The 18,836-nt window shown below is 48.0% G+C and overlaps 1 protein-coding gene across 3 annotated transcripts in view; it reads left to right on the forward strand.

Moving 5' to 3' along the window:
- Nucleotides 1-18,836, forward strand: part of RERG (RAS like estrogen regulated growth inhibitor) — a 233,777-nt gene that overhangs the window by 77,796 nt on the left and 137,145 nt on the right. For all 3 annotated transcript variants that reach the window (XR_013215988.1, XM_077267288.1, XM_077267289.1), the window contains one exon: nucleotides 12,781-12,837. Coding sequence is in view for 2 of the 3 variants with exons in the window: in XM_077267288.1 (XP_077123403.1) it covers nucleotides 12,781-12,837 (57 nt within the window). In the remaining variant the exon portion in view is untranslated. The remainder of the gene's footprint in view (nucleotides 1-12,780; nucleotides 12,838-18,836) is intronic.

An 18,836-nucleotide genomic window follows, 5' to 3' on the forward strand; every position in this document is an offset into this window, starting at 1 on the left:
GCGGTGAAATTGCAAAAAAAGTGCAATCCCACACTTGTTTTTTGCTTGGCTTTTTTGCTAGGTTCACTAAATGCTAAAACTAACCTGCCATTATGATTCTCCAGGTCATTACGAGTTCATAGACACCTAACATGACTAGGTTATTTTTTACCTAAGTAGTGAAAAAAAATTCCAAACTTTGCTAAAAAAAAAAAAAAATTGCGCCATTTTCCGATACTCGTAGCGTCTCCATTTTTCATGATCTGGGGTCGGTTAAGGGCTTATTTTTTGCGTTCCGAGCTGTCGTTTTTAATGATACCATTTCGGTGCAGATACATAATTTTGATCTCCCATTATTGCATTTTAATGCAATGTCATGGCGACCAAAAAAACGTAATTCTGGCGTTTTGATTTTTTTCTCATTACGCCGTTTAGCGATCAGGTTAATGCTTTTTTTTTTATATAGATCGGGCGATTCTGAACGTGGCAATACCAAATATGTGTAGGTTTGATTTTTTTTTTATTGATTTATTTTGATTGGGGCGAAAGGGGGGTGATTTAAACTTTTATATATTTTTTATTTTTTTTCACATTTTTTTAAACTTTTTTTTTAAACTTTTGCCATGCTTCGATAGCCTCCATGGGAGGCTAGAAGCAGGCACAGCACGATCGCCTCTGCTACATAGCAGCGATCTGCTGTTCGCTGCTATGTAGCAGAAAATGCAGGTGTGCTGTGAGCGCCGACCACAGGGGGGTGCTCACAGCTACCGGCGATCAGTAACCATAGAGGTCTCAAGGACCTCTATGGTTACTGTCCTGACACATCGCCGACCCCCGATCATGTGACGGGGGTCAGCGATGACGTCATTTCCGGCCGCCCGGCCGGATGCGGTAGTTAAATGCCGCTGTCTGCATTTGACAGCGGCATTTAACTAGTTAATAGCGGCGGGTGAATCGTGATTTCACCCGCCGCTATTGCGGGCACATGTCAGCTGTTCAAAACAGCTGACATGTCCCGGCTTTGATGCGGGCATCAAAGCAGGGGAGCTGACATCGGACGTACTATACCATCCGATGTCAGTAAGGGGTTAATAGGACAGATGTTGGTGAGAATATTCAAAGGCCTGTGAGCATGTACAGTGTGAAGCTTCTCCCTCCCTCGAATAATTATAGGACAGGTGCCTGTGAGCTTGTGCAGTATGAAACTCCTCCCTCTATCAAATAGTAATAGGATGGGTGACTGTGAGCATGTGCAGTGGGAATCACCTCCCGCTCTCAATTGATAATATAATGAGTGCCTGTGAGCATGTGCATATTCTTGAATAATAATAGGACAGGTGCCTGTGAGCATGTGCAATATGATACTCCATCCTCTCTCGAATAATAATAGGACAGGTGCATGTGAGCATGTGCAGTGGGAAGCACCTCCCTCTCTCAATATTAGGATGGGTGCCTGTGAGCATGTGCAGTGGGAAGCACCTCCCTCTCTCAATATTAGGATGGGTGCCTGTGAGCATGTGCAGTGGGAAGCGCCTCCCGCGCTCAAATAATAATAATATAGTGGGCGCCTGTGAGCCTGTGCAGTGTGAAGTTCCTCCCTCTCTTGAATATTAATAGGACAGTTGCCTGTGAGCATGTACAGTGTGAAGCTCCTCCCTCTCTTGAATAATAGGATGGGTACCTATGAGAATGTGCAGTGTGAAGCTCCTCCTCTCTTGAATAATAATAGGACAGGTGTCTGTGAGCATGTACAGTGTGAGGCTCCTCCCTCTCCCACATAATAATAGGACAGGTGCCTGTGAACATGTGCAGTATTAATCTCCTCACTCTCAATAGTAGGACAGGTGCCTGTGAACATGTGCAGAGGGAAGCTCCTCCCTTTCTCAAATAGTAATAGGATGGGTGCCTGTGAGCATGTGCAATATGAAGCTCCTCCCTCTCTTGAATAATAATAGGATGGGTGCCTATGAGAATGTGCAGTGTGAAGCTCCTCCTTCTCTTGAGTAATATAGGACAGGTGTCTGTGAACATGTGCAGTATTAATCTCCTCACTCTCAAATAATAGCAGGACAGGCGCCTGTGAACATGTGCAGAGGGAAGCTCCTCCCTTTCTCAAATAGTAATAGGATGGGTGCCTGTGAGCATGTGCAATATGAAGCTCCTCCCTCTCTTGAATAATAATAGGATGGGTGCCTATGAGAATGTGCAGTGTGAAGCTCCTCCTTCTCTTGATTAATATAGGACAGGTGTCTGTGAACATGTGCAGTATTAATCTCCTCACTCTCAATAGTAGGACAGGTGCCTGTGAACATGTGCAGAGGGAAGCTCCTCCCTTTTTCAAATAGTAATAGGATGGGTGCCTGTGAGCATGTGCAATGCGAAGCTCCTCCCTCTTTCAAATAATAGGACAAGTGCCTGTGAGCATGTGCAGTGGGAAATACCTACCGCTCTCAAATAATAATAGGACGGGTGCCTGTGAGCTTGCACAGTGGGAAGCTTAGTCCTCTCTCTAGAATAATAGGACAAGAGAGTATGATCATGCTCAGTGGGAAGTTTCTCCTTTCTAAAATATTAGTAGGGCAGATGCTTGTGGGCATGTGCAGCGGGAAGCTCTGCCTCATCTATAGACTGTTAATTGGATAGCTGACTGTGAGAATGTGCATTGGGAAGCTCAGCCCAGTCTCTAGAATGATAGGATAGGTGCTAATGAGCATGCAAAGTAGGACTCTCCAGCTCTTCTGTAGAAAGATAAAGCAAGTTCCTTTGAGTATGCACAGTGGGAAGCTCCACATCCCTTTCTGAGTGATAGGACATGTGCCTGGGACCATGGCCAATGGGAAGCTCTATTCTCTCTAGAATAACAAAAAAGTGACAGGTGCCTGTTAGCATCTGCAGTAGGATACTCTACCCCCTCTAGAATGAAAGGACAGGTGACTGTGAGCCTGAACATTTGAAAATTCTGCCCCTTCTGTAGATTGATAGCTCTGGAGCCTGTGAGCATTTGCAGTGGGCGCTTTGCTGCATCTCTAGAATATTAATTTGATAGGTGCTTGTGAACATGTGAAGTTGGAAGCCCTGACCCTCTCTAGAATAATACAATGACATCTTCCTGTGAGCATGTGCAGTGGGAAGCTCTGCCATCTCTCTAGAATTATAAGACAGCTGCCTCTGAGCATGTGCAGTGGGAATTTCCGCCCTCTAGAATGATAGGACAGATGCCTATGAGCATGTGCAGTGGGGAGCTCCACCCTCTCTCTAGAATGATAGGACAGATGCCTATAAGCATGTGCACTGGGAAGCTACGCCATTCTCTTGAATAAGACTGGAGGTCTTAAGGTCCTCATCCGGCAGCTTTCACTTAGAGAACACAAGAGCGTTCAGTGCTTTTACATGTAATGAGGATTTCATTGGCCATATGTACTGTATATGCTTGGAATATAGGAATCAATTGTTTAAGTTCACTTTTTTGTAAAAAATTGTATGAGCAAATAGTGAAGAACATGGATATCCACACAGGTCCTGGAAGGGTTTCATTTTGTGTGGTATTTTCTAAACCTTTTGGTATACAGATGATGATTGTCCAGGTTCGGACATGGCTGTGCTGCTGGGATGGGGTTTCCCATCAAGGATTTGTTATTTTAAAAGACAAGGAAGCTCAGATTATTCAAGAAAATCTCCTGAGGCCTGAAAGTCTGTGGCCTGATAGGAGAAAAGCAGAGAAATGATAACCATTGGCAGGGATTCCCCTCCCTCTTTCCTGAAATTTTGTTCAGAAATGGGGCAACCATGGCTCTCTCCAACGCCAACATTTACTTTTATAATTCTGGGATAAGTCGTCGTGACTTCTGTTAAAACAAGTACAAAATGATGTGCTTCACTGGACTCTTTTGGAAAAATGTGATGGCCATTGTGAGTCTTGAAATGCATCAGTTGCTTTTAGGTGCTTCAGTAAATTCCTGCCCATCAGTTTTAAGCCATTGTTTGCTTCAGCCGTGGTGCCTCGAAGTTTGGACACTAATGGCAGCCAATGCCTTCGGCTAGTTTGGGGGACTATTCATCAGTGGACTATCTAGAGTCCTAGGTGTCCCAGTGCATAATTTGGACCTAGGCCCCCACCAACATGCTGGTCAGATGTACTGGCCCCTATAACAATATCTGTCCTAACTTCTATATTGTAATAATGTAACCCTTCCTATAATAATGTTCTTCATTCTGTAGTAATGTCCCCTAACCTGGCCATATCCTGTAACATTCATGGCCCACATCCTAAAATAATGTCCTCCGTCCTGACCCCCTATACTGTAATAATGTCCCCTGGACCTCTACTTGTGATATTGTTCCCCTGTTATGACCCTTCTAGTAATATTGCCCCCCATCCTGGGACTCTTACTGTAATAATGTCCCCCATTCTGGGACCCTTCTTGTAACACTGTGCCTTGTCCTGCCTCTCTTCTATAATACATTTAAAAAAAAGTAACTATTCTTCTTTCCTGTCCGTGTTTCCATGACAGACAGCATCGTGTTACTGCTCCATAGCGGCTGCAGGGGGCAGGTGGGTCATGACAGTGCCGGTCTGTGCTGCTTTCGATGGGCACTCGGATATCAACTGCTGCCATTGTTTGGCCAGCGTTGTGTATAGGCAACACATTCATTCAGTTGAAAATGATGCCGTCGTTGGCTGCCCTTTTGACTCCATGGTCACTGTTGCACCCTAGAAGACTTTGATCCTTATACCCCTGCTTTTCATTAAGGGTAAGTTCACACAGGGTGTTTTTGCTGCTTTTTTTCTGCAGCAAAACCTGATCATCTTGGCAGGAAAGAAGCTGGTTCAAAAACGCAGGTGTAGGTGCATTTTTGTTGCATTTTTTTGTTCTCTGTGTCCATGCTAATGTCCTTGGATTTTCAGCAGCAAATAATGATACCTGCTTTTTTACTGTGTTTTTGCTGCCTTTTTTTTCAACACCCATTCAAGTCAATGGGTGAAAAAACGCAGCAAAAACGCTGAAAGAAGTGACATGCTCTATGTCAAAAAAACGCAGCAAATCACAAAATACTGATCAAACAAAAAACCAGTGTGTGTGCATGAGATTTCTGAAATCTCAGAGGCTTTGCTGGAACTGTAAAAAGCAGCTGAAAATTAGCATAAAAAAACGCAGCAAATATACACAGCAAAAACGTCCTGTGTGAACTTACCCTAAAGCTGTTTGAAAAGGACATTCTGTGTACACAGCAGAAATAAGTGTTGGATTATTGGTGACACGTGCAGCTAGAGGAATATTCTCCATAATGGAAGCACACTTCATAAATTGCTCTTTGCTTACATAAAGTTTTGCGTCACTGCTGGCAGCAACGACTTTTTACGAAGCTTCCAAGTGACTTATTTGGTCTACTTTTTAGTATAATGATCAGAAAATTTCTCTTTTTATGGTGCGGAAGATGTGAAGACTGCACGTAGAAACATGGTTGTTGGCATTGCTGATATTCCAGGGCATGGTACAGGATGTTCCACGTTATATGTCCATCATGTATATTGAGCAGAACATGATTGGGTCTGTACACACCAGATGCTTCCACTAAGGTTTTTCCAGATATCAGTGCTTCCACCCACAGGAATCACTCCAAGTAGAGGTCTCCTTTATAGCAAACCCTCAACAGAGGAGATAATAGGTTTTCCTGCAGCTTCAGTTTGGCGCCACCTCCTATACACAGTTTGAGCACTTGGAGCGGTTGTCATGCAGCTGCTTATATGTGATTTGCATACTTACAGTCACTTCTACTTATGGTCACGTGCCGACTAGCAGCTTTTTTTCAGTACGGTCATGTGCCGACAAGAAGCTCATCCTGAGTATGGTCAGGTTCCGACCAGCTGCTCTTCCTGAGTATGGTCACATTCCGACCAGTAGCTCGTCTTAAGTACGGTCATGTGCCGACCAGCAGCTCGTCCTGAGTACGGTCATGTGCCAACCAACAGCTCGTCCTGAGTACGGTCATTTGCCAACCAGCAGCTTGTCCTGAGTGCGGTGATGTGCTGACTAGCAACTTGTCTTGAGTACTGTAATGTGCCGACGAGCAGCTTTTTCTAAGTCCGTCAAATGCCGACTAGCTGCTCAACCTGAGTACGGTCACGTTCTGACCAGCAACTTATCCTGAGTACAGTCATGTCCTGACGAGCAGCTCGTCCTGAGTATGGTCACTTGCTGACAAGCTGCTTGTCCTGAGTACGATCATGTGCCAATGAGCAGTTTGTTTTGAGTATGGTCACATGCCAACGAGCAGTTTATCCTGAGTACAGTTGTAGCGCCCCCACTGCCGCAGGGCCGATGGGTACCCGGTACTGGGCCTCTGAGTCTCTGCTCTGGGGTTGTCACGGTGGCTAGGCCCGGTCCGTGACCCTGCTGAGGGGCGCACAGTAAATGATATGATGGATGTGGATAGTGGTGGTGGTGCGGTGCAGTAAATAACGAGGACACCAGGTTGCAGTCTCTTTACCTCTTTACTGGAGATCTCTGGGTCCTCAATCCGGAATACGGTTAACCAGGCTGCGCAAGTCCGGCCGGTCCAATGGCACCTCCAGAGTTCTCTTTGCAGGTGGAAATCTGTGCCTTCCTGCTAGCGCTATGTGTTGTGGTCCTTCCCTGCTGTGCTTACGGAAAGTCCCCACAACTGTTGTGTCTGTTTCTTAAGTTCCCTCACAACTCGATTAGATGATCTTCTGCTAATCTTCCGTCCCTCCCTGATGTTACTGTTAGGACGGCACCCGTATGACGGGTAGGCTCGGAGCTCTTCCGGGACCCTAGAGTCGCCCCTCTCCACAAGTTGCCCCCTATGTCTTCGTAGGTGATTTAGGTGAGACAGCCCGCCTATGACTGACTGTCCTGCCGTTGGTTTGAAGTATTGCTTGAAGCTAGATGTATGAATACTTCCTCGGCGTTCCGGCCGCCGGTTGTGCGCCTCAGTAGAATGTTGCCTCTGTCTCACAGCACGACTCCTACTGGTATTCTCCTTGTTGCTTTGATCTCGTTTCTCACTCAGCACAATCTATCTCGCTTCTAATCCTTCCTTGGGCACCGCCGCTATGCTGAGCAGGCACGGTCCCGTGACGTTCTCTCAAGTTGCCAGGCCTCTATCAGGATCCCACCCCCGACAGGGGCCCTACCGAATCTTCCCCCACAACACCCTCTGCCACAAGGTGCTTTCTCTCTAACTTCCTGCCTGACCCCCAGTTTTACCAGTATGTGAGGAGTGGCCTAATGAATAGAACCCTTAGCTCCCCCTGGAGGCCCGGCTGTGAAATGTATTGGTGTCTGTGATACCTGGTCAGGTGAACTCCTTCAGTGCCATCAGACGTACCATAGCTCCCCTTAGTGGCGGAGCCACAGTACTGCAACGACCAGGACTCTGGGGCGCTGCACTCCCCCCCGGTTAAATCCAGTACTCCTGGACTGGGAAGAAAACAACAATACAGGTTAGCAAAAAGACATACAATTTCGAAAATGCAATAACAACAAGTAAGCTTGAACAGAGCTTCCCTTTATGGGAGGTGAGGACACTTGAACGTTACAAACATGGTTAAACATTATAAATTACAGGCTATAAATAACTCCTGTTACCCAACCGGGTATTCTACTCAGTGCAAACTTTTGAATAACAAGTTGACATTGCCTTTAAGGACGTATACTCCCTATCTACTAAAGACTTACTTATAAAACATTATGAAACTGACTTCTTCTTTAATGGCGTGCAAGCTAACCCACTAAAGAATTATTCTGAACATTATAATATTAATTAACTCTTTCTCTTTCATTCTCCTTCGTTAAATCTGCAGGACCGCCTGTCCTAACTGCTCCAGGCCTACTGCCTCTCCTTTCTTTACAGGACCGCCCCTTTCAGCCCGGGCCTACTGCCTTTACAACTACTATACACAGTATAGAACATAACATTTACTTTTGGTTTGAAATCACTGAGCCATCCTTACATGGCTCCTAAGAGGACTCACTGACTAACCCCGTACGGGTTCACTCTCTGTCCTCATTTTCCTATCAACGTTACCAATCATTTCTTACAATCAACTAGTTGGATACATATAACTTTTACATGTAAGCATCATCATCACTTTCTTTTTTGTCAAGACATTATTGCCATCTATCTGTCTTAAAGCAATACCATTCTTTAAGTGTAACAAGTGAACATCCCCTTTAAGAGGGGATCCAGTCTGTATGAGGTAGCACATCTTCTCAAGCTACCAGTCCGTACTCAGCAAAGGCTCCGGTGCGGTATCTTCACAAAGAGTCCTTCTTTAAGTAAAACCAGTAGGGAGCACCTTTAAGAAGGTGCAAACTATTTACAAGCAGTTTGTATCATGCACTGTTCATGATTGCGGCAGTTCTTGATAACGAAGAAGAAAATAAAAAAATAACCAAACAGCAGTAGGGATCCAGGGTCAACAAAGGGATCCCTTTAAGAGTTAACCCTAGACGGGTTTAGCAGCAAAATCAGGAAACAAACAGTTTAAAGAACTATGTACATGTTCAGAATACTAAAACATTTATTTGAACCAATCAGGAGGCAGCACCGGCGGAGGCAACCCCTGTGGGTATTGCGAACCGCCCGGTACTGCATAAGGGGGTCTGCTATCCCAGCTGGGGGTCTGCATACCCACAGTCTTCAGTTCCGGGGCAGTAGTCACGCGGGTCACATGAGGAGGCATCTGCGTGGCCACGACAGCGGTGGAGGTTATAACGCGGCAAGTCGTAGTCTTCACGATCGTGCCCGTTGGGGTGACCATGGTGGTCTCGGTGGTGATCGTGGGTTGACCACAAGGGGGCACCTTGGCTACGGGAGAGATCTTCTCCGGCACCTTAGTCGAGGGTTCCACCAGCTTCTTCTTGTGGACATTTAACGCGAACCATCCCTTCTCCCCAAAGTGCCGGGTGTAGGTAACTTCATCCCCTGGGTGGAAGTCCCGGTCCGGGTGACCCTCCCTCAAGTGAGATTCAACATCCCTCCGATTATCAAACACTTCCGCATACAGGCCCGGTTCTTTGATGAAGCCCCAACCTCCGCGGAGCCTGAAGGTGACGATGGTGCCCTGCCTGCGTGGGGCCTGGTTAGCGGTGGGGTCCTTGCGGGCCCGATCTTTGACTGCCAAATCTTTCTGGTGGTAGGCCTCTAGCCCGGCCTGATATTCTTTCTGTTTCTCCTCCCATTGCTGCTCTAGCTGGACCTGGTATGCCTCCCAGCTTAGGGCCTGTACCATCTCTCCCTCCTGGGTCTTCACCCCGGGGAACCCCATAAGGTTGGACCCTGGGTTCTCCCAGCGGCACACTGTGCGCTCTGCACGGACTTCACACAGCAGAGCAGTGGGTCGAAGCGGGGCTTTCAGGCGGTGTTCCATACCCGTGGGCTCTTCCCATGGCAACAGGCGCTGAAGTCTATGGGTCCCAGGGAGAGGGGGTGCCGCAATGGGGCCTACTAGTAAGCCCTCGGCCGGCGGGACTGGGTCGGCGGACTCACCAGCCGATGCAGGCTCCTCCTCCGTGGCGGGTTCCTCTGGCGGTGTCAGCGAGGACCTCGGCAGCAGTATCGGATCTGATGCTGGAAGACTGCTGTCCGGCGCCGCCTGGTGCGGAGCCTGGGCCTTCACATTCAGCTGAAGGAGCTGGTCGAGCAAGCTCTCCATCTCGACCTGCAGGAGTTTGGTGCTGTCCACGGAGAACGGGCTGCTGTGCTCATCCGGGTAGTTGGGGGAGACTTCCGCTTCAACCCCACTTTCGGGTTCAGAGCTGCTGGCCATGGTGTCCTCCACGTGGGTCGCTTCCTGGTCTGTTTCCCGCTCTCTCCTTCGTGGGCGGTGTCGTTTTCTCGGTCTCCGCCCTCCATTGAGGATCAGGAGGCGGATCTCCGCTGCTGACGGACACGTCCTCACAGTGCAGAAATATTTAGACTGGGCGGCCATTGTCTTTCGCGCTCTTCAGCTTGTCTACGCCCACTCCACGCCCTTCTTCTTCTCCTGTGCTCTCCTCAGCGCTATAATGGCGGCGGATTTTGGCGGCAAGTGGCACAGTACAGTCTTTGCAATAAAGTACAGTCCAAGCACGATAAATCACAGTTCCAAGGCACACATGACCTGATTCTTCAGGCTTAAGTAGATCCTGTTCGTGACGCCAAGTTGTAGCGCCCCCACTGCCGCAGGGCCGAGGGGTACCCGGTACCGGGCCTCTGAGTCTCTGCTCTGGGGTTGTCACGGTGGCTAGGCCCGGTCCGTGACCCTGCTGAGGGGCGCATAGTAAATGATATGATGGATGTGGATAGTGGTGGTGGTGCGGTGCAGTAAATAACGAGGACACCAGGTTGCAGTCTCTTTACCTCTTTACTGGAGATCTCTGGGTCCTCAATCCGGAATACGGTTAACCAGGCTGCGCAAGTGCGGCCGGTCCAATGGCACCTCCAGAGTTCTCTTTGCAGGTGGAAATCTGTGCCTTCCTGCTAGCGCTATGTGTTGTGGTCCTTCCCTGCTGTGCTTACGGAAAGTCCCCACAACTGTTGTGTCTGTTTCTTAAGTTCCCTCACAACTCGATTAAGTTGCCCCCTATGTCTTCGTAGGTGATTTAGGTGAGACAGCCCGCCTATGACTGACTGTCCTGCCGTTGGTTTGAAGTATTGCTTGAAGCTAGATGTATGAATACTTCCTCGGCGTTCCGGCCGCCGGTTGTGCGTCTCAGTAGAATGTTGCCTCTGTCTCACAGCACGACTCCTACTGGTATTCTCCTTGTTGCTTTGATCTCGTTTCTCACTCAGCACAATCTATCTCGCTTCTAATCCTTCCTTGGGCACCGCCGCTATGCTGAGCAGGCACGGTCCCGTGACGTTCTCTCAAGTTGCCAGGCCTCTGTCAGGATCCCACCCCCGACAGGGGCCCTACCGAATCTTCCCCCACAACACCCTCTGCCACAAGGTGTTGCCTGGTTCCAACCCAGTCAGCTTTCTCCCTAACTTCCTGCCTGACCCCCAGTTTTACCAGTATGTGAGGAGTGGCCTAATGAATAGAACCCTTAGCTCCCCCTGGAGGCCCGGCTGTGAAATGTATTGGTGTCTGTGATACCTGGTCAGGTGAACTCCTTCAGTGCCATCAGACGTACCAGAGCTCCCCTTAGTGGCGGAGCCACAGTACTGCAACGACCATCATGTGCTGATGAGCAGCTCGTTCTGAGTACGGTCATGTACCAACCAGCTGCTCATCCTGAGGATGGTCACATTCCGACCAGCAGCTCATCCTGAGTACGGTCATGTGCCGACCAGCAGCTTGTCCTGGGTACAGGCACTTGTGATGAGCTACTCATCCTGAGTATGATCACGTGCCGACTAGCAACTTGTCCTGAGTACAGTCATGTGCTGACAAGCAGCTCGTTCTGAGTACGGTCATGTACCAATTAGCTGCTCATCCTGAGTACGGTCATGTGCCGACCAGCTGCTTGTCCTGAGTACAGGCACTTGTGACGAGCAGCTTATCCTGAGTATGATCACGTGCCGATAAGCAGCTTGTTCTGAGTATGGTCATGTGCCGACTAGCAACTTGTCCTGAGTACAGTCATGTCCTGACGAGCAGCTCGTCCTGAGTATGGTGACTTGCTGACAAGCTGCTTGTCCGGAGTACGATTACGTGCCAACGAGCAGCTCGTCTTGAGTATGGTCACATGCCAACGAGCAGCTTATCCTGAGTACAGTCATGTGCCGACCAGCAGCTTGTCCTTAGTACTGTCACGTGCCAATGAGCTGTTCGTCCTGAATATGGTCACGTGCCGATGAGCAGCTCGTCCTGAGTCTTTCAATGAGCAGAAAGACTGCAAGGGACCAGAAGAGTCTATGTGCACATGAGTATACAGGGCTAGGAGGGATTATATGAATAGATGTGTGCATACGTCCTGAATATAAATGCCAGAAGACTAATCCGTACAATAGAGATCAGCCAGACACAATAAAAAACTCTAAAGTCAGCAGGACAGTACGTGAATATATAAAAAATAGATTTATTGATCAAGTATAAAAATTGTTGAGGACACACAAACATAAGGAGAAGGGCATAAAAGACAGATTAGGTAATAAAAGTGATGTGGCAATAAGTGGGGATGGCATGAACAATGGTGCATATTTAATATATAACCAAAGTCAAGTAAATACAGATATGGCTTAGTATAAATACAATGCATGTGATATATGATGTAGATAATAATGCAATTGAATATATAAGTAGGTAGTTAGCACAGGTGTTTAGGTATGTTTATCACACTTGCAATAGTCAGCATGAGTGCAAAAGAATCGAATATAGTTTTTATATACTGGAAAGGCAGCAGGAACTCCCTTATGATGCGCCCACCCTGATATGTGTTTCAATGATACCTTCTTTAGGCGGTTTGATTTCTTTACCTTTGTGGATTGCAGGGGTTGTTACTGACGTGATGATAATTTCATGTGAACAGCACCTTTAGAAATAGATATAGGTAGAAAATTGGTGGTATGTTCAATACTTGTTTCACCGGCTGTATGTGTACTGGTACAGGAATACAGCACCAACATCAGTACAGAAATACAGCACAACACCCATCACCTTTACATGACTGCATCACCAGAACCAGCATCAGTACATGAATACAGCACCAGAACTATTATCAGTACATGAATAGCTGGTTGTGCACTCACAGCCTATAGATGACCTCCATGTACAATAACAACATTGTAAATTGTGTCTTCTCCAGCCTTAATCGCCATTAACTTAACCATGAACATGTTTTCTTCTTTTCTTAGCTCTCTTGGTGAGGTTTCTAACAAAACGATTCATTTGGGAGTATGACCCTACTTTAGGTAAGATCCCCGATATCATGTGCATGATGGTCAATGAGCAGTATTAGTTTCTGTGTTACATCTGTGTATGACATACAGTATATACTACTGCATCTCATCCTGACTCTAGGAGAGAACACTCTGCAGAACAGGAATATCTGATATGAACTCTGGTCACAGAAACAACCAATGGCACAATCTATAAATCCCTCAATCCCATCTGTGACAGGATCACTAGTGTCGTATATAAGGGGTGTACCGGGACCGTGTAATACTCCACTCCCTTCCCTTGTGTTGATACCTTTGTACGGTTGTAATCAATGTGAAGTTTGTGTACGTTGCTTTCCCCTACTGTGAATATTTTACAATACTTCTATGAGCATAACGTAATGTACCGTATATATTTGCTATTGTGTGTACCTGTTAATTAGGGAAAGCATAGTACACGTTTCTGGCCACTAAATGGGGCATTATAGTAGGAGTAATATTGTACAGGTAAACCAGTTAGAAAACAGTTCAACATAGGAGGGGTCAGCTGCATCTAAGACAGGGAGGATTTCCTGATTTGAGTCAGTTGAGTCAGGGTGCCCAGACGGCCTGCATGGGCTTAAGTGCCCGGAATGTTAGCAGAGACCACGTAACATTTATCAAGGGAGAAGGCCAGCCATCCGCAGCATCGGGCCTGAACAGCAGTGGACCAGTACAGCAGCAGGAAAGGAGACATAAGATGGAAGCAGTGGCAGTACGGAGACTCAGGTGACTCCATTATTTGGCAACTTATAGCATTGGATGATGAACTCAGATCTGGTGCGCAACGGCTGAGGGAACTCTCTCAACTGCAGTGAGTTTGGACCTGGAGTACACTGTGTCACAGCAAGTGACAGCACAGATGGGCAGGTCACTTGCCATGTGGCAATTGAATTCGGAGGCTGATATTCTCATGTCTGGGGCAAAACACACTACAGCGGGTCTAACCGTAGCAGAGCTGAATTGGTAGGATGCTGAGGAACTGTGTGGTATGGTCCGACCTGGGTACGTGCTGTGTGACAGAAAGGAAAGTGCTGGGAAAGAGGAAGAAATGAGCAAAGTGAAACCTGTTGTAAATGCTGTGAAAAATATGTATGTGCTTCTTAAAGAAAATAGTAAAGTTGTTTATTTGAAAGTTGAAGAGAACTCTGTCTCAATCTGTGCAACATCGTCTAAAGGGATTCTAAAGCAGAGTATAGGGGAATCTGACGGCGCCGAAAGTGGAGCCACAGGTATGCAAAGTAATGGACATTATTTTCATGTGAGGAGAGGGCAGGGCACAGATGCCCCGGTATCCTCGGCCAGGGCCGGACTGGGACTAAAATTCAGCCCTGGCATTTGAAGTCACACAGGCCCACTTGTCACATGGTGACTGTATAATATCTTTGTACACTTGTAGGCTACAAGAAGTGAGGGGAGTGTAACACGACTATATAACATATAATTACAGCTGTATCCAGCATTACAGCTCAGCCCCCATAGAATGTAATGCAGCCAGCCCCCATAGAATGTAATACAGCCAGCCCCCATAGACTATAATACAGCACAGCCCCATAGAATGTAATGCAGCACAGCCCCCATACACTATAATACAGCACAGCCCCATAGAATGTAATGCAGCACAGCCCCCATAGAATGTAATGCAGCACAGCCCCCATAGAATGTAATGCAGCACAGCCCCATAGAATGTAATACAGCCAGCCCCCATAGAATGTAATACAGCCAGCCCCCATAGAATGTAATGCAGCACAGCCCCCATAGAGTGTAATGCAGCACAGCCCCCATAGAATGAATGTAATGCAGCCAGCCCCCATAGAATGTAATACAGCCAGCCCCCATAGAATGTAATACAGCACAGCCCCATAGAATGTAATGCTGCACAGCCCCCATAGAATGTAATACAGCACAGCCCCCATAGAATGTAATACAGCCAGCCCCCATAGACTATAATACAGCACAGCCCCATAGAATGTAATGCTGCACAGCCCCCATAGAATGTAATGCAGCACAGCCCCCATGGAATGTAATGCAGCACAGCCCCATTAAATGTAATACAGCCAGCCCCCATAGAATGTAATACAGCCAGCCCCCATAGAATGTAATGCAGCACAGCCCCCATAAAATGTAATGCAGCCAGCCACCATAGAATGTAATGCAGCCAGCCACCATACAATATAATGCAGCACAGCCCCATAGAATGTAATGCAGCACAGCCCCCATACAATATAATGCAGCACAGCCCCATAGAATGTAATGCAGCACAGCCCCATAGAATGTAATGCAGCACAGCCCCATACAATATAATGCAGCACAGGCCCATAGAATATAATGCAGCACAGGCCCATAGAATGGAATGCAGCACAGCCCCATAGAATATAATGCAGCACAGGCCCATAGAATATAATGCAGCACAGGCCCATAGAATATAAAGCAGCACAGGCCCATAGAATGGAATGCAGCACAGGCCCATAGAATACAATGCAGCACAGGCCCATAGAATACAATGCAGCACAGGCCCATAGAATATAATGCAGCAGAGGCCCATAGAATGGAATGCAGCCAGCCCCATAGAATATAATGCAGCAGAGGCCCATAGAATGGAATGCAGCCAGCCCCATAGAATATAATGCAGCAGAGGCCCATAGAATGGAATGCAGCCAGCCCCATAGAATATAATGCAGCAGAGGCCCATAGAATGGAATGCAGCACAGGCCCATAGAATGGAATGCAGCACAGGCCCATAGAATGGAATGCAGCACAGCCCCATAGAATATAATGCAGCAGAGGCCCATAGAATGGAATGCAGCACAGGCCCATAGAATACAATGCAGCACAGGCCCATAGAATATAATGCAGCACAGGCCCATAAAATATAATGCAGCACAGGCCCATAGAATGGAATGCAGCCAGCCCCATAGAATATAATGCAGCAGAGGCCCATAGAATGGAATGCAGCCAGCCCCATAGAATATAATGCAGCAGAGGCCCATAGAATGGAATGCAGCCAGCCCCATAGAATATAATGCAGCAGAGGCCCATAGAATGGAATGCAGCCAGCCCCATAGAATATAATGCAGCAGAGGCCCATAGAATGGAATGCAGCCAGCCCCATAGAATATAATGCAGCAGAGGCCCATAGAATGGAATGCAGCACAGCCCCATAGAATATAATGCAGCCAGCCCCATAGAATGGAATGCAGCCAGCCCCATAGAATATAATGCAGCACAGGCCCATAGAATGGATTGCAGCCAGCCCCATAGAATACAATGCAGCACAGGCCCATAGAATGGAATGCAGCACAGCCCCCCCCCCCCTCAATAGCTCCACAATCCAGTCATCACTCATTGATAAAAACAAAACAAAAACACTCTACTCACCTTTCCTCCTGCCCCGCGCTGCTCTGGCTCTGGTCTCACTCTCAGCAGTCGCAGTCTGCCCGCCCGGTCACACAGCAGGTGCGCGATGATATGATGTCATCGCGCACACGCAGTGTCAGCGGCAGGCAGAGCGGGGAATGATGGGAGAGGGGGCGTCAGCAGACGCTCTCTCCTCCATCATTGCATTCAACTGTACCGGCGTCTATGACGCCGGTATAGTTGAATGCGGGGCCGGGAGTGCGCCGACAGCGGGGAGAGTGTGCCGACAGCGGGGAGAGTGTGCCGACAGCGGCACACTCGAGCGGCCCACTACTGCCACCGGCCCTTCTGGCATTTGCCAGAACTGCCCGATGGCCAGTCCGGCCCTGTCCTCGGCCATGACTGCGGCACTGGCACTCTCTCACACATACATGAGGGAAGACATGTGTCACAAAGGTTGCTTTCCTGCGTGATGTAAAATCCATAAGTGTTTTCTCCAGCTTGATATGTGCTGAGAGCAATCCAGTCGCTACATGGGCATGGCTTTTATGGTGGGTGGGTCAGAGATGGGCATATCTCCACCTCCAGCGTATGGAAGGAGGGGGTTAAATGTCCAGCCAGTTTTTTTTGTCTGTCTGGAGGAAAGCAACCCTCCTGATTGCTAGCTCCTGAGAGAGCTGCCGTATGTGTTGTCCCAGAGGACCTGGGCAGGACTGTGTGTGAACTGTTTATTTCTTTTTGAGCCAGACAGGCTGTTTATCTGGTATCTGGTTTGTTTTTTGTTTATGATGCAATAAACCACTGTCACAGGGAGACTAGGTGAGCGAGAGCTAATAACCCGGGCCCCTGCAATTTCCCTCAGACTAGGGAAATCCTGACTGACCCTCTACCTGAAGTTTACACTGATGGTGTGCGTGTCCAGGCCTCGAACCTCACCCTGTCTCCTGTTTCAACCCTAGGCTGAAACCTTCGCCCACCACCCAGTGAAGAGGTAATACACCAATTCCCACAGTTAGCACAGACAAGGATAAAGGAAAATATACACCACGCCGCAGTCACCCAGGAATACACTATAAATGTGCAGGGCAAAATAAATACAAATATAGGAAGGAGTAAATAAGACTAAGGAAAATACACCACCAGCAACGAATCTCCAACAACCAGCTCTCCACTCCAGACCGAGATAACAACGCACAAGACAGAAGCTATAATCGGCGACGCCCAATGATCAGGAGAACTATTTAAAGGCAATGGGCATGGCCCAGCTTCCAATCCGAGGATCAGGTAAATTAGCCCCGGAACAGCTAGATAAAATCTAGCCAATGCCAATGAGTAGTGTTGAGCATTCCGATGCTGCAAGTATCGGGTATCGGCCGATACTTGCTGTATCGGAATTTCCGATACCGAGATCCGATATTTTTGTAATATCGGATATCGGTATCGAAACAACATTAATGTAAAAAGGTGTAAAAGAAAGAATTAAAATAAAAAAAATCGCTATACTCACCTGTCCGACGCAGCCGGGACCTCGGCGATTGTAAGCGGCAGCGTTGTTTCTTTAAAATTCGCGCTTTTACTTGCTTACGTGAATTCCCGGCTTCTGATTGGTCAGGGCGGCCATGTTGCCGGGACTCGGACCAATCACAGCAAGCCGTGACGAAATTACGTCACGGCTTGCTGTGATTGGTCCGCGTCCCGGCAACATGGCCGCCATTAACCAATCACAAGCCGTGACGTCACGGGAGGCTGGACACGCGCTTATTTTGAAAAGCGCGCGTGTCCAGCCTCCCGTGACGTCACGGCTTGTGATTGGTCACGGCGCCATATTGCCGGGATGCGGACCAATCACAGCAAGCCGTGACGAAATTACGTCACGGCTTGCTGTGATTGGTCCGCGTCCCAGGAACATGGCCGCCATTAACCAATCACAAGCCGTGACGTCACGGGAGGCTGGACACGCGCTTATTTTGAAAAGCGCGCGTGTCCAGCCTCCCGTGACGTCACGGCTTGTGATTGGTCACGGCGCCATATTGCCGGGACGCGGACCAATCACAGCAAGCCGTGACGTAATTTCGTCACGGCTTGCTGTGATTGGTCCGAGTCCCGGCAACATGGCCGCCCTGACCAATCAGAAGCCGGGAATTCACGTAAGCAAGTAAAAGCGCGAATTTTAAAGAAACAACGCTGCCGCTTACAATCGCCGAGGTCCCGGCTGCGTCGGACAGGTGAGTATAGCGATATTTTTTATTTTAATTCTTTATTTTACACATTTATATGGTTCCCAGGGCCTGAAGGAGAGTTTCCTCTCCTTCAGACCCTGGGAACCATCAGGAATACCGTCCGATACCTGAGTCCCATTGACTTGTATTGGTATCGGGTATCGGTATCGGATTGGATCCGATATTTTGCCGGTATCGGCCGATACTTTCCGATACCGATACTTTCAAGTATCGGACGGTATCGCTCAACACTACCAATGAGCAAATAGTGGTCAAAAGCGGAATTACCGCTGTCTGTCGAACGACCTGGTCTGAACAGCGTCCGACATGACAGTACCCCGCCTTCTACGAGGGACCCCAGGGCCCTCACGGCTTATAGGACCCGGCTTGTCTGGATGGCAACGATGAAAAAACCTG

The sequence above is a fragment of the Ranitomeya variabilis genome, chromosome 5 (genome assembly GCF_051348905.1).
Source record: "Ranitomeya variabilis isolate aRanVar5 chromosome 5, aRanVar5.hap1, whole genome shotgun sequence".
Classification (NCBI taxonomy): Eukaryota; Metazoa; Chordata; class Amphibia; order Anura; family Dendrobatidae; genus Ranitomeya; species Ranitomeya variabilis.